The 22,256-nt window shown below is 33.4% G+C and overlaps 3 protein-coding genes and 1 pseudogene across 5 annotated transcripts; 2 read left to right on the forward strand and 2 right to left on the reverse strand.

Annotated features, from left to right (window-relative positions):
* Positions 1-892: 892 nt before the first annotated feature.
* LOC103841450 lies at positions 893-3,361 on the reverse strand (annotated as a pseudogene). Its single transcript, XR_001956486.2, has 2 exons — positions 2,761-3,361; positions 893-2,088 (listed from the first exon to the last, which is right to left on the reverse strand). The product of XR_001956486.2 is annotated as a glucan endo-1,3-beta-glucosidase-like (transcript).
* Positions 3,362-4,890: 1,529 nt separating this feature from the next.
* On the forward strand, positions 4,891-6,639 carry LOC103842310 (triosephosphate isomerase, cytosolic). Its single transcript, XM_033278518.1, is given in 8 exon segments — positions 4,891-4,950; positions 5,066-5,141; positions 5,477-5,624; positions 5,761-5,845; positions 5,938-5,997; positions 6,000-6,072; positions 6,187-6,301; positions 6,382-6,639. Coding segments are annotated over 8 exon segments (711 nt in total). The 3' UTR covers positions 6,476-6,639.
* A 3,602-nt stretch (positions 6,640-10,241) lies between these two features.
* Positions 10,242-13,141, forward strand: LOC103841451 (probable serine/threonine-protein kinase PBL1). 2 transcript variants are annotated; one of them, XM_009117991.3, is made up of 6 exons: positions 10,242-11,146; positions 11,370-11,671; positions 11,762-11,897; positions 11,983-12,128; positions 12,211-12,334; positions 12,517-13,141. In XM_009117991.3, exons 1-6 carry the CDS (start codon positions 11,116-11,118, stop codon positions 12,933-12,935), a joined length of 1,158 nt encoding a protein of 385 aa, XP_009116239.1. In that variant the 5' UTR covers positions 10,242-11,115; the 3' UTR covers positions 12,936-13,141. The 2 variants fall into 2 exon arrangements, with proteins under 2 accessions (XP_009116239.1, XP_009116240.1); XM_009117992.3 differs by having other exon boundaries at positions 10,283-11,146; positions 11,986-12,128; positions 12,517-13,053.
* Positions 13,142-18,132: 4,991 nt separating this feature from the next.
* LOC103841452 (F-box/kelch-repeat protein At2g22050-like) lies at positions 18,133-19,203 on the reverse strand. Its single transcript, XM_009117993.3, has one exon. It carries the CDS (start codon positions 19,201-19,203, stop codon positions 18,133-18,135), a length of 1,071 nt encoding a protein of 356 aa, XP_009116241.1.
* Between the last annotated feature and the right edge of the window lie 3,053 nt (positions 19,204-22,256).

Here is a 22,256-nt window from a genome sequence, read left to right on the forward strand (position 1 = left end):
TTGGTTTAGTCGACAATATTGTGGACAAACCAACGGTTACTTTACTAATTAGAGCCATGCTTTAACTAATTATGCAATTTTGTCTTTCTTTAACCAACCGGTCAAGAGTTTTTTTGTTGATGAACTTTAAAAGAGTTGGAAGGTTTAGCATGTAAGTTACAAAATAATGAAAAAGAAAGAGCACTGGCTTATTTAAACCACTCTAGGCAAAATCTCCTGAGAAACCACAGATGAAACAATACGTCGATCGAAGAGTGTGAACGGAATGACAATTTTAGCTGAAGTTGTCGTCACTCTGTAGTAGTAACTGGTCAATAACATAGCCAAAAAAGCTTCATTTTTGGAATCATACCTTAGGAGAGTGATGCCATAAGGATTCCCAACCTCATTAACAACCAACTAGTAGTGATCCTCGACAGTGGAGGAGCCATGGAGGGGGGTCAGTTGACCCCTATAAAATCAATAAATTTTTTAATTTAGGCTTGGTTTTAATGTTATTGTCTTGGACAGATGGTTAAGATCGCCTCTTTTGGCTTGGTTTTAATGTTCAAGTCTTATATATGCCCTCTTTCCCTATAATAAAATTAATTATGACCCCCACAAAATTTATTTTTCCCTCTGCCACTGATCCTCGATGACTTTCGGTGGTCATTGGCAATGAAATACTAACCAAGTTGATCTATAAGAAACATTTACAAATTCATAGACTAGAAAATTTAGATTTGGATTTTGAATATTTAAATTCGATTTCATGATTTTGTTATACAGATCTGAAAATATAAATCTCAATTTTATGAGTGGAATTTCTCATATATTGGTTCACCCAACCTACCAATGTTTTGATTGGTCGAGGAACCACCTGGAAAACATAATTATCTTGTTGATGAGATTATGTTCTAACGTTCAAATTGCTTTATAGGTTGATGGACCATCTATCAAACATAAAGATCACGAGCCAGCGTGATCAACGCGTTAAGCGTATGTCTAAGCAAATATTATAAGAATTTCCTCCTTATTTATTCAAATAAAAGGATTTGAAAAAAAAAGGAAATGAATAGAGCAACCTCAAAACTAGAAGCATATCCAGAAAATCAAACAAAAAAACCTCAAACCATAATTTGAAGTCTTTTTTTTTTTATTCCAAACAAATGCTACATAGACAAATCTCTTAGAGAGATGTCGCACTTATAGTACTTACACGCACCATTGCTTGGGTTGTTCCCCTACGATGACTCCGCTTCCGCTGAAATAACATGACTGGTCAGTTCGACCGTGTTTCTGGAAATAAGCATTCATCACAAAAGACGCTTGTGTCCTCAAACTGTTCGGGTTAGAGCACGAACCACCGGTTTGGATCGGTTTACAGTCAACGCCTCCCTGGTTACACACCCAGTCAATATTTCCCTGCAACTGCGCATCAGTAGCTTCCGACTTGGCCACACACCATTTACCACCACCACTAGGCGCTGGCAATGCTGGTGCTGGACGTCCACCACCACCACCAGCTTGTTTGTTTCTGAGGAGGCCAACGTCGTAAACCGGTGAAAAATCTGGCCAGAAAAGCCCCCAGTTCCGCTCTGCGGTTGGACCGGGCTTGCCTTCTTCGTTGAACAAACCGAAAATGTAAGTCTCGAACCGTCTGTTAGGCATGAGAGGTGTTCCTTGGCCTTGTGCACGTTTAATAATGTTGAGGTTGAACCAAGCCGCGTTTTCAGGAGAGCACCAAGGCGCATCGCAGGCAGACGGCCAGCCCGTCTCACCAACGACGATGTCAACATCACTGTAGCCGAGAGCTTTCATGGCTGAGTAAGTCGAGTCCATTAGAGTATCGTACATGTTTGTGTAGACTTTTCCGGTTAACGGGTCACGGACCTCCTTGTACGGTGAGCGGAAAATGGCGAAGTTGACGTTTTTGGGATCGAAACCGAAGTAAGGGTAAGGGTTGACCACGAAAGGAGACTTGGTCTCGCGATGGAACGCTAGGATTGGAGCCAATACGCCTTTGTCCCAGCCGGGTCTGAATCGACCGCTGCTTGGTGCACCGTTCAGTTCATAGGCTATGATGTTAAGCGAATGTGCGGTTGTAACCTGAAACGAAGTTGCAAAAAAATAGTATACAATATATTAAAAACAATTATTATCTAATAAGTTACAAATTGATAACCATATTAGTCTAAATTTGCTCTGAAATTAGTATATTATTTGAACTTACTCGGAGCAAATATGTATTTCAGTATTTGTGACGTAATCAAAGGACGTTTTAAAACATGGCAGACACACTAGGAAAGTATCCCAATGTAAAGACAAACAAGACGGTGAAACAGCACGTGGGATAGTCTATATGGTCGGACCTTTGAATGATTATTATCATAAAAAAAAATTTTGCTTACTTGCGAAGTTGCGATATTTTTCCTTTTTTATACATGAAAAAAATGAAGCAAAAATAAAGAAACCCGTTGAACTACATTATGCAGCTGCGCAAGGATTTGGACTTTGGGTTTAACTTTAGATTCATTGTTCCAACATTATGCACAGTCAATGCATTCGGTAAAAAAAATGCTTTTATCACGCCAATCCTCAGTTACTAAATAACCAATAATGACATCAAATGTATTATTAATTATTTTATCCCCCAAAAACAGAAAAAATCTGGAGATTAGGAAATAAATACCCAATAATGACATCAACCGTATTATTAATTATTTTATTCACCAGAAACAGAAAACATCTGGAGATTAGAAAATGAAGAGATAAACTGACCTTAATATCTTTGACACCAGCATGAAACAAAGCAGCGTTAAGATTCTTCATCGCCGGTAAAAGATTCTTGATCATGTTATCATCACCGGACAGAAGAATCTCATTTCCGACAGAGATATACTTGATCTTTGTCTGAGGATGAAACGGTTGAATATTAGCAGCAACCCACCGACGAGCTTGTACTCCGTTAGCTAACGCCGGGATATCACCGTTAGGGACGGTGACTACGAGGGAGATTCCTGTTCCGGCGAAGGCACGGATGATATCGGGGTTCACGTTGAAGATCTTGACGCTGTCGATGGAAGTCTGAGTCTTGAGGAAGTTCGCCACCTGAGTCGGCGGTGGAAGGTTTCCTAGAGTGCCGTAGTTAACGCCTATGGAGGATATAGCGGCGGGAAGGGTGAAAAATACGGCGGCAGAGAGGAGGAGGAGAGAGATTAACGGTGGCGCATTGGCCATTGGTTTGCTAGTTTTAGAGAAAATGAGGAAGATAAAACGATTCACGGGATTGGGGGTGTTTATGAGGAGAGAGTTAATGTTTTATTGAGAAACTATTATATATAATAGATAAAAATAGATATGACTGTTTGTATAGGGGTGGGTATACGTGTGCTATAGGTGTGTATGTATAGTTGATAGTGACGAACAGCTGGAATTGTTAGAAATGGAAGTAAATAATAAGATTTGATCCATAAAAAAGGAAGTAAATAATAAGATTTGACCAAAAAAAAGTAAATAAGATTCTTGTCTTTTCACGTTCGTCGGCTTAAATTTAGGCAAAGTTGTAAATAATTGAAAAAAAAAAGATTTGGTTATTAGTTAATTTGGCTAAATATAATTTTTTTTATATTTGATTTTGTCCATGTTTTGGTGTCTTTTTGCTGTTTTAATTGGTTATTACCTTTTTGTGTGTTTTAATCCAAAAAGTCCAAAATCTAAACCTGTTTTTTTGCTAATCTCAAAATTAGTTTATATGATTAGTTTTACTATCCTATTTTTATGTATATGCCAAATTTATTGGTTTCAAAAAAAAAATGATTGGTTGTGATTGTAAATATTCTGGCAGTCAAAATTTAATCTAAAATTATATATGTTAATCAATCAAATTTTTCTTTTTTTTTTCTAAAAACTCACATAAAAAAACTCTACAAAATCAAAATATAGTTTATAGAGAGTTTTGTTTACACAGCAAAAATAATACTTTACAAAGATACATCAAAATAATCTACCGATTAAATTTTACAGTCAAAACATAAATCTACCGTTAATTCCGATCAATTCCCAAAGTAGATATGGAGCATTGCTTTTCCTGGATATGCTTTTCTCAAGATGCTTTTAATTTTAATGACCGATTTGAGTGTCCTAATTATATATTTAGTACACTTAACAAACTTTTTTTTTTGGAGAACAATTAACAAACTTTATATTAAATGAAAAGAAAAAGAAAAAGAGATAAATTCATAGACGCGGTTTCTTATTGTCATATGGACACGTGTTTACTATGATAGAATCGTAGGAGTCTGAACAACGCCGACAAAAGTCAAATAGATTCGAATCAACGTATGATGTTCAGGAAGCTGATTCTTAACCATTAGGTACCCTTTTGTTTAGCCACTTGTTGTGCTTTCTTTAGTAAAGAAAGATCCTTCCATGTCTCCTTCTCCGCTGCTACTAGATAACAGTTTTATTGTCATTTGCCAATGACCACAATTACGCTGATTAAGTGATTATACAACCAAGGCAAGACAGCTTTTTAAAAACCACATTAGGTAGATTGGAAGTTAATTTATATGCTTTTTACAAAAAAAAATCAATTAGGTGAACATAAGATTGTAGACCCTATGGTTTTGGAACATGTTTGGAGCGGAGATTATTGAAAGACAATTTCCAATGGTGATAACAAACATGTTACCAGTTTGGCAGTTTCATTAACCGTGGTGGTTTTTTGAACTTTGGATTACACAACTTAATTCAAAAATATTGGGCTTTAGAGAGTCAAATATCAGGACTTACAAATGAAATGGGATTACCCAACATGACAACGTTACGTGAATTATGTATGTTTCGTGGTGATTAGTTTTTGGGTCTAAAATTTTTGGAATTACACCATAGTTATAAAAGGAAAAAAACATGACAACGTCAAAATCAGACAAAAGAAGATGGCTGAAACATATTCAGAAAACTAAACTAGTAAACGAAGAACATACTTAAAGGGCTTAATTTATCTATCTCTTCCCTCATGCATTTTGTTGGCTAAGATTTGGATTACGCTTATGTTGTTGTTGTGAACTTTGAATCGATGTAGAACGGAACTGCTGAGGAGGTGAAGAAGATTGTCAACACTCTTAACGAAGCTCAAGTACCTTCCCAGGATGTCGTTGGTATGTGCATGTACTATAAATCTTCATCTTAACAAGGTTTAAACGGGACATGTTAATTACTAATTAGAAGAGTATCTGAATTGCCTTTACTCTGATTAAAACGTATCTGATTTGTGTATTCAAACAGTTCTGTGTCCGTTAGCCATGTAGTGATGTTGCGGTTAGATCATATACTTGTTTCTATCTGCATGGATGACCAAATCTATCAAAAGTAGTTCTTATTAATTGAGTTTTGTTTTTCCGTTTATGCAAATACGATTAGGTTTTATGTAAATGTTTATAGGAGTAACTTATACACGTTGTTGGTTAACGTAGTGGAAATTTAGCAAATGCAGAGGTTGTGGTTAGCCCTCCATATGTGTTTCTTCCTCTTGTTTAGAGCACATTAAGGTCTGACTTCTTTGTCGCGGCTCAAAACTGCTGGGTTAAGAAAGGAGGTGCCTGCTGGGTTAAGAAAGGAGGTGCCTTCACTGGTGAAGTCAGGTGAGATTCCCTTGCAGCTGAGTTCTGTTTGATTTATTTTGTGTTAGAAACAAATTAGTTTCGTTTTGTGTTCTCTTCTTTGTCCTGTTTCATATTATATCCTGCCTCTTATGCCTTACGTAATTTGTGTGTGCAGTGCGTAGATGCTTGTGAACTTGGACATCCCATGGGTTATCCTTGGTCACTCTGAAAGGAGGGCACTCCTCAATGAATCAAACGAGGTTGGTGACCTTTTAATATTGAAAAAATTGCTTTCACTATACGGATTTGAGATTCATGGTTTTGATATTTTACCTCAATCCTACGTTTGTAGTTTGTTGGAGACAAGGTTGCCTATGCACTTTCTCAAGGTTTGAAAGTGATCGCTTGTGTTGTGGTGAGACTCTTGAGCAGCAAGAGGCTGGGTCAACCATGGATGTTGTGGCTGCCCAGACTAAAGCTATAGCTGGTATATGTATATCCATTATATTGTCAAACACTTGTCATTGTTTATCTCCAACCTGCATAGAAATGTTTTGCTGGCCGTTCTTCTAACAAAGAACTTTTTTGTTGGCAATGGCAGATCGCGTGTCGAACTGGTCAAATGTTGTCATAGCCTATGAACCAGTGTGGGCCATTGGAACCGGAAAGGTCGCTAGCCCAGCCCAAACTCAGGAAGTAAGTTGTTTTCTATGCGTGTGAGAGCTAAGCATTGTTGCTTATCGCCATGACTATATATAACATGAACACTTATATTCCTTCTCATCTATGAACACAGGTATGATGAGCTTAGGAAATGGCTTGCAAAGAACGTGAGTGATGATGTGGCTGCTACAACCCACATCATATACCGAGAGGTAAACAATAAATAACGTCATATGACTATATTTTGATTTAAATCAAATTCCAACACAAAGTTTCTTTGATTCTCAGCTTGATTATGTATATAAATTATCAGGATCCGCTCAATGGTGGTAACTTCAAGGAGTTAGGTGGTCAGGCCGATGTTGATGGTTTCTTGGTCGGTGGTGCTTCTCTAAAGTTACATTTATATTGTGTTTTGTCTTTTGTTTGTTTCAGTCAAACCCATTAACTAATGTCTTTTCTTCTTCTTTCATTGTTGCTTTTGCAGCCTGAGTTTATCGACATCATCAAGGCTGCCTAAGTGAAGAAGATTGCTTAATGAGTTTAACTAAGTAATATTAGCTTCCTTTTGCTTTTTCAGTCTCAACTCTGATTTTAAAAATGAATAAGTTGATACAGTATTATTATGATACTATTTGCTTCATGTGTATGTTATCTTGAGAAGGCAACAATTATTTTCTTCACCATTTATTTAGCTTGTGAGCTTACAAAAAATATCTCAGTTGTTGCTGTGTCCGTGTTCTTAACGTCCGGACTATTTAACTAAAAGGAAATTAAGATATATACAGCCCGATCAAGGAAGTGTTTTTTTTTGCGGTCTAGCCCAGTACAATTTATTTTAGCCCAATAACAAACGTCACGGCTTTTCTTTTCTAAGACACTTGTTTTATTTGATACCAATCAGTTCTTATCTCTACAGTGGTCCTGTGACTCCTATCGTTGTCCAATTAATCATTTTTAATTAATGTTTTGAAATTTGGTAGCGTTGTACAAGTTTGTGCGGTCGACGAACATTGGTATTGCTTTCTGTGTAGATTCGTTGCGGCTGGAAAACAAGTACAAGAAAGGTGGTATAAACTTTTTTTAACTTGTCTTTTAAATCTTATCATCAAAACTGATCTAAGTTTTTAATCATCAACTAGACCTGATATAGTGATGCGTCATGTGTTCCACTTTCATTAGTATTTTGTTATATTGATCCCTGATGAGTAATGGTGTCAGCCACTTCAAAAAGTAGAGTACTCTTTGAATGATGAAACTCACGGGGTTTGGCCAGATAATGCTGCTGTCGCCTGTCAACGAATGGGTATTTAGTTTTAATTCTTTATTTATCGCTTTTTCGGCTACTGGCATATCAATTTTGACCTTTAAGCTTTTATAATGTTGCTTTATTCTCAACTTTATCGTCGGTAATCATAAGAAAAATATAACATTAGGAAAACCCCATGGAGAAACTAAATTAAATAATCGTCATGGTGAAATTATAATTAACGAATGTCATTATTTGGTTGTAGAAAATAAAACGTATGCTACGTAGAGTGGTAATACTTATTACTTGTTGATTAATAAGTAAAGCAGCTCAGCGGAACTAACGTGGTAATCTAAGAGTTAAAGAGACGGATAAGTCAAAAAGAAGAGCTCCGAATGTCAAAAACTGTTGAAAATACTGATCTCAATGTAATCAATAAGGGTTTTGACCTGACCACGAAAGTAAAAAGTTGAGTTCGGATTTTGACCTGACCACGAATTATCTAACAAAGAGCAAGCGCATTAATGAACTCCCGGTTGGGATTCATAACTTGAATTTTTTTTTTTCGTTTGATTTTTTTTTTTTAAAATAATAATAAACTGACCAATAGCAGATCACCCCGTGGTGTGGGACCCACTAAACAGTAACGACTCGGGTTCTTGCGGAAGGAGCGTGGCGAGACGAGATCTTCGCTGTTGTTTATTATAATAATTTTTTTTCTCGATTTGCGTGTGAACCTCCTCTAAGACTCTTCAATGCGGTTGCTCTAATACCAATAACATAGGGACTATCTATACTATTATTTGAAAAGTAAATTTTTGGAATGGAGTTCTCACGTTAAAAGTTAGAGTGGTTAGTATCGTTTATACCCTTAATGAATAAAATATATAACTAAATTAAAAAATAAAAACGAAATTTGAATTGATTTGATTCGATAATTGATTAATATTAATAATAGTAAGAATCATCCAAAATCTGAAAATATAATTTAAAAAGGAGATAATTTATGTATATATTATATTGTTATCTGAAAAAGTTTTTTAGTAAAAAGTTAAAAGCATAAATTATACAACTAAATATTAATTAAATAAAATTCTTGATTATATAATTAAAAATAGAATATTGAATTATCCGAAATCTAAAAATATAACTAAAAAAAGGAGATAATTTCTATATATCTACTGTATTGTTATCTGAAAAGTATTTTAGTAAAACGTTAAAAACATAAATTATATAACTAAATATTACTCAAATAAAAGTTTTTAATTATATAATTAAAAATATAATATTGAGTTATTTTAAGATTTATTTTAATAATGAATATAGTGTACAAAGAAATTTTCAAAAATTTATGAAAATGTTTAAGTCCGCATCGCGGACAAAACACATTGTTTTCATTATAAAACATGATCACGTTTTATCTCCCAAGTCAGACCAGAGATTAATGTATATACTATAGTTTTTTTTTATCAAATGTATATACTATAGTTTATTATTTAATTTTCCGCACTGTTTTACGTTTTGAAAAAGGTATTTATTATTATTAGTTGACGTTTGGACTTATTTGCGTAACGAGCAAACAATTGTGACCTTAGAAAGGGTCAAAGAGAGGTTTGAAAAAGTCGTCCATCTTTCTGTAGTAGCGTATTTTGGGGTTCATCTAACTGAAACAAGGGTTTGCTATTTTTTTTAATAATTGTTAGTCTGACGACTGAATAATTAGTTTATAAATATAAGATTGGGACTACACATTTTATGTGTGTCAAACTAAGCGATGTGACTTTATTATATCCATAAACATATCCTATCCATTCTTCTGATAACTTAACCTTTTATGTGTGTCCATCGAAAAACAGATTTTTATATGTCTTTCACTAACCCACTTTGTAATCATGTCTTCTTATAATTTTTGAATATCACAAAAGGATTGAAAATGATGTTTTATAATTGTAAAAGAAAAACTTATTAATTGAGAATGTGACTTATAAACAAAAGAAAAGTAAATAAAGTGAATCATTGACTTTTGGGAAGTTTTCAATTCAAACTTCACGAATTATGAATACTTTGATTAGATTCAGTACATTCAAACTGATTTTGTTAAAGATATGTCATTATACTGTTTCCACAATTGTATAGACAATGGTTTGTTTGTAATAATGGCAATGATGTTACTAGCTACCCTGTTAAATTCGATAGGTAGCATGTTTTTTTTTTGTAAACAGATAGGTACCATGTTGTTAACAAGAACATATTTAAAGGACATATACTATCTAACACAAACGTTAACTTACATAGAGTTGGATAAACTCTTTTCACTTTGCTGTTTTTTTTCTTTGTTTGACATTTTAACTACTAACCTCAGTCCATTTCCACCAATATAAATACTAGTAAAATGGTCTAACAAATAACAATAAAATAACAAGAACTACAATAATGACATTTTGTTATATATTTCCATCATCATATGAAAATAAACTACCTTTTGCAAGTTTGAGCTAAACTAGTAAAAAAAATTTTCAAAGTAAATGAATTACAGATTATAGATATAACGACAAATTTAGTTCAATAATTGGCTAGCTATGTTTTGTTTTAAAATATGTGCCTATCTGTATCTGTGCTAACCATTTTATATGCATGAAACTTCTCTCATGATCGTTAAGTTAATTACTGTTTAATTGTCTTAAACATAAGTACATTTTTTTCTTGCAAATCTTACTTTTCTTATCCACTCGTGTAAGCTTTAATTTATATACTGGCTATTTGCATTATAATTTGTTTTTGGTAAAATAGTACTCAATTACATCATACATACGTATATGTTATTCTATATCAACCAGAAAACCATAAAGCGGATGGTGTATTTTATTTTATTTTTGACTAAGAGGATGGTGTATTTTCTTACCTACTTGTAGAAAACTTATAGATGGTTAGATACTCTATTGCAAATCTAAGCTTTTCCTATAACTTGTACAAAACTTTATCAAACTCCACAAGGTCTAAACTTGCTTTTATGTCTTTCAATCACATCAGTAAATAGTAAACCAGATGTCTCGTCATTTCAACACCTAAAGCAACAAAAAACAAAATAAACCTTTGCATTTACCCCACCACAGCAAACTGAGGCCGCCAGCAAAAGATACCAAAATCTCATGACCCTTATGAGTCGGGTCTTTTGAGAGTTCACCTCACTGTCCACCGAACCTCTCTGATCTTTATGCACGTTAAGCTATATTAACACTGAAGACAAAAAACAAATTTATAAAATATAAAAACCAAAGGAGAGGAAAAAAGCTCATCGATATCAAATTTTATTAAATACTATTATTTTCTTCAACTCGGTTTTGTGGCTTGCTAGTCAAAGAACACTGTTGTCTTAGTTTGTGTGTTTTGTACTTTATCAGAGAGAGAGAGAGAGAGAGAAAAAGACCTTTCTTCTTCTTCTCCTCATCGCTCTTTAGTTGCCTCTCGTATCTCATCAACAACACCCATCATCTCTCTCTCTCTCTCTTATTTTCTTCTTCACTCTGTTCCTTGATATCTCTGTTCTACACAACCACAGTTCAAGAAGCAAAGAAAGAGCACAACAAGCTTTATTCCTTTTGCTTCCATTGTCTAGAAATGGGTTCTTGCCTCAGCTCTCGTGTCAATAGTAAGTTCTCTGCAACTTAAAAAAAAAAGTTTCCATTTTTATAAATTTTTCCTGGAAAATTTTGAATTTTTCCTTCAGATTCGATCTTTTTATGAGTTTATCAATGATGGGTTTTAACAAAAGGAATGATTTTTTCAAGAATCTTCACGTGATCTAACTAAAGATTCACACTTTTTTTCTTTCTCCCCGATTTTGACTTTTGGTCAACGCTTTGTTGTTGCAGATAAGAGCAGTGGTCTCTACGACCTCCACCTCTCGAGTGTTCAATCGTCATCATCAGCGGCTCACAGGAGAGAAGGAGAGATACTCAGCAAGGCGAACGTCAAAAGCTTCACCTTCAACGAACTTAAACTCGCGACCAGAAACTTCAGATCGGACTCTGTTGTCGGAGAAGGCGGGTTTGGTTCTGTCTATAGAGGTTGGATCGATGAGACGACTCTCACTCCGACCAAATCTAACTCCGGTCTTGTAATTGCTGTCAAGCGGCTTAACCCTGATGGGTTCCAAGGTCACCGAGAATGGCTGGTATGGCTACACACAACACTGTTCTTGTTATGTCTCTTTAATCTCAAACGTTAATTGTCTGACTTTTTGTGTGTTTGTTGTGAAATTCAGACAGAGATTAACTACTTGGGGCAGTTAAGTCACCCGAACTTAGTTAAACTGATTGGTTACTGCTTGGAAGATGAGCAAAGACTACTTGTGTATGAGTTTATGCACAAGGGTAGTCTTGAGGATCATCTCTTCACAAGTGAGTCATAACTCATAAACCAAACTATTTTATTGAAACTCTTTTAGTAGATTGTTTGTTCTTATGTTTTGAATTGGTTTTGAAGCAGCTGGTGTGAAGTGTAAGCCGCTATCTTGGACTTTACGGGTTAAGGTTGCGCTTGATGCAGCTAAAGGTCTAGCGTTTCTTCATAGTGACCCTGTTAAAGTTATATACCGAGACATCAAGGCCTCTAACATCTTACTTGACTCGGTATGTAACGCTCTTTCGAATAAAAGTCTCGTTGTTCTCTTTAATTAAAGGATTAATTTGGTTTCTATTGTATTGACAATAGGACTTCAATGGAAAACTTTCGGACTTTGGGTTAGCGAGGGACGGTCCAATGGGAGAAACAAGCTATGTTAGTACAAGGGTCATGGGGACATTTGGCTATGCTGCTCCTGAGTATGTGTCCACAGGTACATTCAAATTCAATTCTCATATACAAATTGTTACTAAGATATGATAAAATATAGTTACTTAGTTAGATAATGAAACATTTGTTTTAATGTAAGAGTTATATGTTTAGTTCTTTTTTATTTTTATTTTTACATGCTTGATTCTTGTTTTCATACTCTAATATTTTTTGTATCTTTTTCAGGTCACTTAAATGCTAGAAGTGACGTGTACAGTTTCGGAGTTGTTCTTCTGGAAATACTATCTGGAAGGCGAGCGTTGGACCATAACCGACCAGCCAGGGAGCACAACCTTGTGGACTGGGCTAGGCCGTACCTCGCAAGCAGGCGAAAGGTTCTACTAATTGTGGACTCTCGTCTTGAGTCACAGTACAAACCTGAAGAGGCAGTGAGATTGGCAAGCATTGCTGTGCAGTGCATCTCGTCCGAACCTAAGTCTAGACCGACCATGGACCAAGTTGTTCGAGCCTTGATACAGCTGCAGGAAAGCATGGTTAAACCGGCCAAAGTTGAGCCCGGTAAAGATACGAAGAAGGTTGTGGGATTGAGAACTGAAGACAAGTACCAGAAAAAGGGTTTTAACAAGAAGACTGTTGGTTTGTAGTAGGTAGATTATAAGGATGTGGTTAGGTCTCATGTCTCCTCGTGTGTTTGTAATATTGCGTGTAGTGATTTTGTGACACTCGTTGTAGTTTTGCTCCTGATATACTGATGTGGAGATTTTTTTTTTCTCTTGTTTTCTTTGTCTATTTGATTAGATACATAGTTTAATTTTTATTTTCTATGTCATCTCTCATACACGTTTTGTTTTGTGTACCTTTTTCTTTCTTTTGCAAGCATGATTTTCATTTTTACTAAACCATTCTTGCATCTAATTTCCAAGGATATAGAGACTTTATTATATAAGAGAACGCTAAAGAATTTGAGAAATATTGGTTTACATTTATTATGTTATCTCATCATGCATTATATTTTCCTTTTTTATTAGTGAATAACAACAGATGGTAGAGAATACTTTTCGGTAGGTATGGTGATTCTTCAATGAGAAGAAGTCGTTTTCAGAGATGAGGAATATGTCGGGGATGTGTTGAGCTTTATTCAGTGCCAAAAAATGATGATCAGATAAATGTTTTCTTTTGCAACCCTTGTGGTTTGTAGAAGATATATCTTAAAAACGGTTGGTGTGGGGCATGTTGTATTTTACTTTACTTTATGTTGGTTATGTTGTTAGAACGTTAGCTAATAGTACGTTCTCTTTTTATTTCTGAACGGCGCTAAATCCGCTAATAGTACGTTCTCAATATCATTTCAACTAACATAATAACTCTATAAGCAATGTAAGTTTTACGTTGGATTGTGTTTTACAAAAGGAACTTTACAAAAAGTAGCTAAGCTATATTTTTTGTTACAGAAAGCAAGAAATACGTACATTTGAGAAGAGATTCACCATCGTGTTATACCATTGGCAACGCATATCTAACTACGTTTTTCATTTTTTGTAACAAGGGTTACATATCCAACTAATCAACAAGATTATTCGGTTTAAGCTCCTTTTACTTTCATGAAACATTTCGGCTGAAAAAATGTCTCATAATATATATACTTTTTGTTTTTAGAACTCCTTATCGTATCAAATTATTTTTGTTAGAAATTGTTTTCGAGTCTAGTGGTTAAAGTTTCCATCTCTACAATATTTTCAATCTGATTTTGATTCTCTCCCCGCAAAACACTTTTAAAATGATCTACTGTTATATAGATTAGTCGACTAACATATTTTTCATGTTTTTTATTTAGTTATATAAAATGTAACGAATAGAAAAATTTACATACCTAACACCATAGAACCTTGACAAGAACTATGGAGTTTGTGGAAACCCCACCCCTTTATTTTAGTAGTTTAATAAAGTTTATTAATGTGTTTATACTAAATATCTGAATCTCAAATCTCAAATAAAAAGAAAATTATATACATTGATAAAGGAAAAGTTTACAAATTTTTTTTTTAGCATGAACGTCATGCATTGGATAACAAGGTTTATGGTGATGTAGTAAAACATGAATCTTCAAAATGTAAAATTGCCAGATGTAAAATCATCGGTAGAATTTCTTATCTATACTATACTAAAAGGGGGATATAAGCCATGGAGAGGGTGTCCACATAGGATAGAAAAATCAACCAATCAGAGAATCCGAGATTGCCATGTCATCTCATTTATTTTTCGTAAAAAATAAAAAAAACAATGCGAAGGTAAGAATCGAACCCGGGTTAGTATGATATATATATAGAACAGTTACCACTAAGCCATTGAAACTTTCTTGGACACATATAAAAGAACCACTAAGTATATAATCACAAACTCTTATGTACATTTACAATAATATGAATTCAACTTTCAAGACTCCCATACTTTGTTTTGTAAAAAAAAAATAAGTAAGTGACTAAGTTAATATATTCTTAGAAAGTGTGAGAACGTTGACAAATATGAAAAATCATAGATTTTTGTTTTCGTATGTTAAGAATTTTGTAAAATTAAGTTTAACATATAAATTTTCGTGACAAATATGAAAAAGTATAGATTTTTGTAAAATTTTGACAAAACAACTCAAAACATACTTCTCTAATGTCTTAATAAAATATTATTTAAGGGCGTAATAATTAAATATATTAATTCAATAAATTTTGTAATTTATAGACAAAACAATAACACAACAAATTTTGAAACATTTGTTTAACCTATCGATTTTGTTTCATGAGAATCCAACTAAACAAGATAAAAAAATAATAATTAGATTTACAAATATTTAATTACCATTTTATTCAATTTTGATTAATTTCAAATTGTCATAATGTATCTTTTTTAAGTTACAAATATGAAAAAGCATATATTTTTGTACAATTTGACAAAACAACTCAAAACATATTTTGTCAATGTATTAATAAAATATTATTTAAGGATGCAATAATTAAATATATTAATTCAATAAATTTTATAATTTATAGACAAAACAATACCACAACAAATTTTGAAACATTTGTTTAACCAATCGATTTTTTTTCGTGAGAATCCAACTAAACAATTAGATTTACAAATAATTAATTACCATTTTATTCAATTTTGATTCATTTCAAATTGTAATAATGTATCTTTTTGAAGTTACAAAAAAATAATGTTCTTTCTTTATTACACTAGCATTATATATAGATTCTATATACACAAAATAAATATAATATAACAACATAAGCTTGCTTTCCCCGATTCATATGTAAACTTTTTAAGTTATCCACCAAAGCAAATTAATTAAATCAATGAAATTGTTAAAATACAGCAAATTAATATATAATTTTATTTTAAATTAAATTATTTAAAAAGTGTATTTTAGTTAAAACAAAATAATAAATAAGTAAAACTGATTTGATGGTAATTTTTATGATATATATATATATATATATCAATTCTGTGAAAGAAATAGAAGCTTAATATGGAAAAAAATCTTAAATACAAAAACCTCTAAAAATTAACAAAAAAACTAATAAATTAAACTATGATATCACTTAAAAGCTTTTTAGACCATATTAATAAAATATTTAAACGATAATTAGACAAATTTGATTTTTTTTCCAGCAAAAAGTTTATTATTAATTAGCATCAGTTATTTCAAGATGTTTAAGAAATGGTGGACAGAAAAATAGGATGGACATTAATGATATATGAACTATGAATAGTACTTTGTGGAGCAGACTTTGATAACATATCTGCACATCCATTTTCAGTCTTTTTTGATGCCTAAATTCAATTTCTTCAGAGTAGTTATTCCACAAATAGATTGTATGAGATATTGTTTTGATATGTAGATTTGTTTTTTCAATGTTAAGAAGATTGATAACTGTAAAAATGTCTCTTTCGAATATGATATGTCTATAACCAAGTCTCCAACATGAGACAAGTTTGTTTAAAAAGTAAATAATTTTATTTTTCTTATATTATATAATCAATATATATTATTTACTGATAATAAAAATATAGTTATTCATTTATCACAAATATCTATGCAAACATGTGAATCAAGTACAACAATCAAACAACATAATGATTTTCACAAAGAAAATTTAAAAAATATATTTATGTTATGTAGTCATATTTTATATTCTTTAAATAATGTAATACAATATTATACATTATTTTTTTAGAATTGAGAAATACATATATCAGTTAGACAAATTAAGCGATAATTAGACAAATTTGATTTTTATTTTGTGAGCAAAAAGTTTATTATTAATTAACATTACTTATTTCAAGATGTTTAAGAAATGATGGACAAAAAAATAGGATGGACATAAATGATCTATGAACTATAAATAGTTTTTTGTAAAGCTGACTTAGATAATACATATGCACATCCATTTCGAGTCTTTTTTTATGCATAAATTCAATTTCTTCAGAGCAGTTATTCCACAAAGAGATCGTATGAGATATTGTTTTGATATTCAGATTTGTTTCTTGATTGTTAAGAAGATTGATAAGTGTAAAAATGTTTCATTCGAATATGATATGTGTATAACCGAGTCTCCAACATGAGACAAGTTTGTTAAAAAGTAAATAATTCCATTTTTCTTATATTATATAATAAATATATATTATTTACTGATAATAAAAATATAGTTATTCATCTATCACAAATATTTATGCAAATATGTGAATTAAATACAACAATCAAACAACATAATGATTTTCACAAAGAAAATATAAAAAATATATTTATGTTATGTAGTCTTATTTTATATTCTTTAAATAATATAATACAATATTATACATTATTTTTTAGAATTGAGAAATACATATAATATCTTATCCGCGCGTAGCGCGGTTAAAAAATCTAGTAGTTTGTAATATTATAGTTATGCAACGTTAAAAGAAATTATGCAGTTTTTAATGTCAAATTAAAATTTATCTTAAAACTAAAAATTGCTAAAAAGAAAAATAACCAAAACTGTCGAAGGCGAAGCCCATTTTAAAGATGGACCAACGTTGTCTCTCTTTCTCAAGCAAGAGCTTACACTTAGGATCTGTCTTTTCTTTTTGACTATCTTTCTCTGCTAAATTTATTACTTTTCTTCCAAGAATCATGCTTTCTCTTTGATCTCGCGTTGAAACCGTTTCTTGTAACATAGGTTGTAGTAGTGATGAGGAGATACAGTCCGCCTTATTCCTCCGAGGAGAGGATATGGTGGTCGAGGCAGAAGCCCTCCTCGACGTTGTTATGGTGGTGGACGCAAGGGATCTAGCTATAGAAGTCTGTTGGTAGGGAAATGGACTCATTTATTAAGTTATGGATGTTAAAAGCTGATGAAAATGATAATTGTATCTCGGCTTAATCCATGCTACTACTAGGACCGCTCCTTCTCTTCAAGTTTTTTTGGTTTTTTAATCGCCTTTTAAAACTGCAAGGGACTAATCTCATCGATACTAATAAGAGCCACATACGTATTTTGTAAAGTTCTCAAGAGAGGAATCAACAAGAAGCTGTCAAAGACAGTACCACTATCTGATTCTGATGAATTCCCTTCTTCATTCCACAAAACACCTAAAGGGAGAAGAAAGATATTGAAGGAAGAGTTTACTAAAAGGCCGTGATGGAGTTGGTTTATTCACCCAGTTTTGGCGAATGGGCTATAGAAGATCCGTTCCAATGATGACAAACACATGCCTTCATTCCACAAACTTCAAAAACATGTTCATTTCTTTATTTGGTTTCATGATAAATCTCTTTCTAGTTTGCTCTCAAGAACACATACTAATCAATCACTGGGAAACAGGTAAACAATGCAGAAAATTAAACCAAACTGGGACTGCAGCCACAATACCAGACCAATCGATAGTCCCACAAATCTTGTCTCCAGCTCTATCCAGTGAAACCAACATACACTGAACATTCTTGTTAACTTCATTTACATCCCACAAGCCGTTGTCGTCAGTTGCGAAAATGTAGTTAAAAACCACAAGCCTTCCGTCGTGATATTCCGACATCCCCTTCACACGTGAGAGAACCAGGTCCTTCCCATCTGGACCGACCAATCTTCTCCACACATTAATCTTGGTATCAAACCACATCAACCCAGCCCGGGTAAAGAAAGCAAAGAGAACATCCTCCACCACACACACGCTATGCGCCATATCAGTGAACCTCTCCGTACGAACCATCCGTTCTCCTTCGCCTCCTCTCGGATTGTACACATTAGTCTCGTCGTACTCCACCATATAAACCTTCCCCTCCACCGTGGCACTGCACCGTGAAATCTTACGCACCTTCTCCACCCCCGCAAGCTCCCAAGTGGTCTCGGTCTCGGTCTCGGGATCGAAAACTTCAACTTGCATCTCTTCGTTAACCTCTCCGCCTCCCATCACGTATATCTTCCCGTGGATTACGCCAACGGCTGTTGTGCGACCTACTCGAGCCACGCTCATGCTTGGTCCCTTAGTAATGTTTCCAGAGCGTGTATCAAGGATCCATAGATCCGTGGAAGGTTCTCTAGAGCCGCCCATGAAGAAGATGTTTGACCCCACTGCGACGGTTGAAGAAGAACCGTAACTAGGATGAGAAGGGAAGGGAGTTGGGTTCAGAACTAACCCATGCTCCGCCTCGTTGAGAGTAAACCAGTGGAAGGATGAGTTGTTGTCGCTGTGGTCTTCTTGGAAACATAGATGGAGGGAGCGGAGGGTGGATCGCAAGAGGTTGAGCTCAGGAGAGCGAACAAGGGACCTTAGGTCTTTTGAGACCCATGAGATGTTTAGGTGATACATCCTTGGGACAAGGGCCAAGCATCTCAAAACGATATCGTCAGGCAGGGAAGAAAGAGGAGGAGGATGGGACATTGTTTCGTCAGGAGAGACTGAAAAGGTTCGGTCTTTGCATTATGAATCCAAGCGGACTTTATAAATATTTATTACGTAATTACGTTACTTTTTTTTGGGTTTAGGTTATGATTCAGATATGGACAGCATTTATAAGAAAAAATATTACGTTACTTTTAAAAACCTTAATTAATTTCCAAAAAAAAAGCTATAGAATCAACCTTAATCAATCACAAGATTTCAACAAAATGATATATATATATATGTAAATTAATTCTAATATAGTCTGTTGAAATTGGCCCGTAATTGTGGCTTTAATAAGATCTTGACCCCAAAAAAAAACAATAAGATCTCAGTTTTATTTTAATTGTAACTTTTCAAAGCTGATTTTGCGGGGTATGTATCCCACTATATAAAAAGGGCTATTTTTAAGCTTTCTAAAGCTAGCCACATGTTCAAAATAATCAGGGCCAATCAAATTGCCACGTCACTGCCAGATTGGGCTTCAAATTAAAATCACGATAGGGCTTCCTGTGCGCTAACTCATTCTCCGACTCCGTATTTTTGTTTTGCGCCATCAGCCGGAGTGAAGCCAAACTCAGATAATTCACTTTCACCCAGCCCAACCCATTAATCCCACCAATCTGATAATTCACTTTATCCCAGCCCAGCCCATTAACCCTAATCTACGTATTGTTGAGACTCAAGCCAAAGCGCACACAGCTTTCTCATCCTCTGAATAACCTAATCGCCGTCTCCCCCATTTACCTTTATCTCATGGCGACCCATCTCGAAGCCCATTCCCGAGCCACTCTCTCATAAGCATAATTCCGTGTTCTAAACATCCTGTGTTAAATTTTTTAAAACATTCATATTTTAGAAATCCCACTATATAAAAAGGGCTATTTTTAAGCTTCCTAAAGCTAGCCACATGTTCAAAATAATCAGGGCCAATCAAATTGCCACGTCACTGCCAGATTGGGCTTCAAATTAAAATCACGATAGGGCTTCCTGTGCGCTAACTCATTCTCCGACTCCGTATTTTTGTTTTGCGCCATCAGCCGAAGTGAAGCCAAACTCAGATAATTCACTTTCACCCAGCCCAACCCATTAATCCCACCAATCTGATAATTCACTTTATCCCAGCCCAGCCCATTAACCCTAATCTACGTATTGTTGAGACTCAAGCCAAAGCGCACACAGCTTTCTCATCCTCTGAATAACCTAATCGCCGTCTCCCCCATTTACCTTTATCTCATGGCGACCCATCTCGAAGCCCATTCCCGAGCCACTCTCTCATAAGCATAATTCCGTGTTCTAAACATCCTGTGTTAAATTTTTTAAAACATTCATATTTTAGAAATAGTTTAGAAAATATCTTTATATAAATGTTTTTTTCTTGAATAATATTTAATTATAATTTTTTTTGTATCTTTTTAACTTTTATAATAAAATTATTGTTTTCAGATAGCTACAAAATATAAATAAGAATTATCTTTTTTTAAATTTTTGATAATTTTATTATATTATTTTAAAATCATTTATTTAATATTAATATAACATATAAATTTTATATGATTAAAATAAAATTCGTTTTTAATTATATATAAAATTCATTAAGGGTATTATTTTAATTAACACATTAGCGAATCAGTTAGAAATTAATAATAAATCAATAACCTATCTAAAAGTCTAAAACCTAATAAAATATGACAAATAAGAAAAACTAACTAAATTTTAATATAAAATAGAAATTTAATATTACTACTAAAAAATTCATTTTTAATATATATATATATAATATTAATTAAGGTTATTTTTAAATTAATAAATTAATGACTTAGCTAAAAATAAATAATAAATCAATGATTTAGCGAAAACCTAATAAAAACATGACAAATAAGTAAATTTACTAAAATTATGGATAATATAAAATATAATTGATTCTTTAATACAAAATTAAAATAAGAGTTTTGTTAAATAAAACATAAGTTTGCCGTATCGGTCTAACAAAAAAAACAATCATTAATAGTGTCGTAGGAATTATGTTTTTCCCATTAGCGAATAAAATTGAAGCATAGTGTTGGAGGATAACTCAACGTATAGACAAGATTATGGAGATTGACATGGGAGTTGAGGTAACGGACACAACTGTTCTTTCGCAAAGAAACGCTCCTGCTAGACATCCTGGATAAATGAAAGAGACATATCTTGACTTGGCTTTGTGTTAATTGATGGTGACTTTCCAATGCTGTTTGGAGTAAGGACCGATATACACGCACCAAATCACCACTGCAAGCGGAAGCTGAAGGTTTGCTATGGGCAATGCAAGTGATACTGAAGTTTAGACACAGAGAGATGGTCTTTCAATCGACTGTGAACAACTGGTTATGCTCATTCAAAAGGAAAAAGATTGGCATGTGTTGGACTCGGAACTCAACGAAATACAAGCTGTATCTAAAGAATTTTCTGAACTTTCTATTGCTTATATTCCTAGAGCTTTAAAATTCCGTATGAATAGCCTAGCAAAAGGTGTCCGATCACGCGCATCTCAATCAGCTTTTGTAAACCCTTTTGCACCAAGTTGGCTAGCTCCACAAGCTAGCATGAGGATGTCAAAAAGAGAATAAAGTTAAAAGTGAAACTAAATATCCCAATGAACAAATTTATCAAAAGTCTATATTTATGTGGATGTCTATATAGGACAAACAATTTGTTTAGACAATTATAGAATATAGTCACCAAAATCAATCCTAATATATATAATTTAAAAAAACCATCAAAATTTTCAATATTACACCAAATAAGAATATAAAGACCAACTATATTCTCTTTATGTATAATGTGTTGTGGTAAGATTCAATAAAATTAACTTACTTTACAGTAAGAAAAAACTAGATTTTTAATTCCAAATTTACAATAAAAACATAACATTTTATAAAACTAAACAATTGACATAATAGTACAAAAATATGAAAAAAAAATCAAAATACTATCCGCGCGTAGCGCGGACAAGGACCTAGTTAATGTAATAGATTCTCAATGAGAGGATTTAATTCCAATTACATGATTCA

This window comes from Brassica rapa, chromosome A09 (assembly GCF_000309985.2).
Source record: "Brassica rapa cultivar Chiifu-401-42 chromosome A09, CAAS_Brap_v3.01, whole genome shotgun sequence".
Classification (NCBI taxonomy): Eukaryota; Viridiplantae; Streptophyta; class Magnoliopsida; order Brassicales; family Brassicaceae; genus Brassica; species Brassica rapa.

Coding starts and splice junctions, on each gene's coding strand:
- LOC103841452 (XM_009117993.3), bottom strand. CDS start 19,203: ATGTCCCATCCTCCTCCTCTTTCTTCCCTGCCTGACGATATCGTTTTG.
- LOC103841451 (XM_009117991.3), top strand. CDS start 11,116: ATGGGTTCTTGCCTCAGCTCTCGTGTCAATA. Junction 11,147..11,369: donor CCTCAGCTCTCGTGTCAATA/GTAAGTTCTCTG, acceptor TTGTTGTTGCAG/ATAAGAGCAGTGGTCTCTAC. Junction 11,898..11,982: donor TGAGGATCATCTCTTCACAA/GTGAGTCATAAC, acceptor TTGGTTTTGAAG/CAGCTGGTGTGAAGTGTAAG.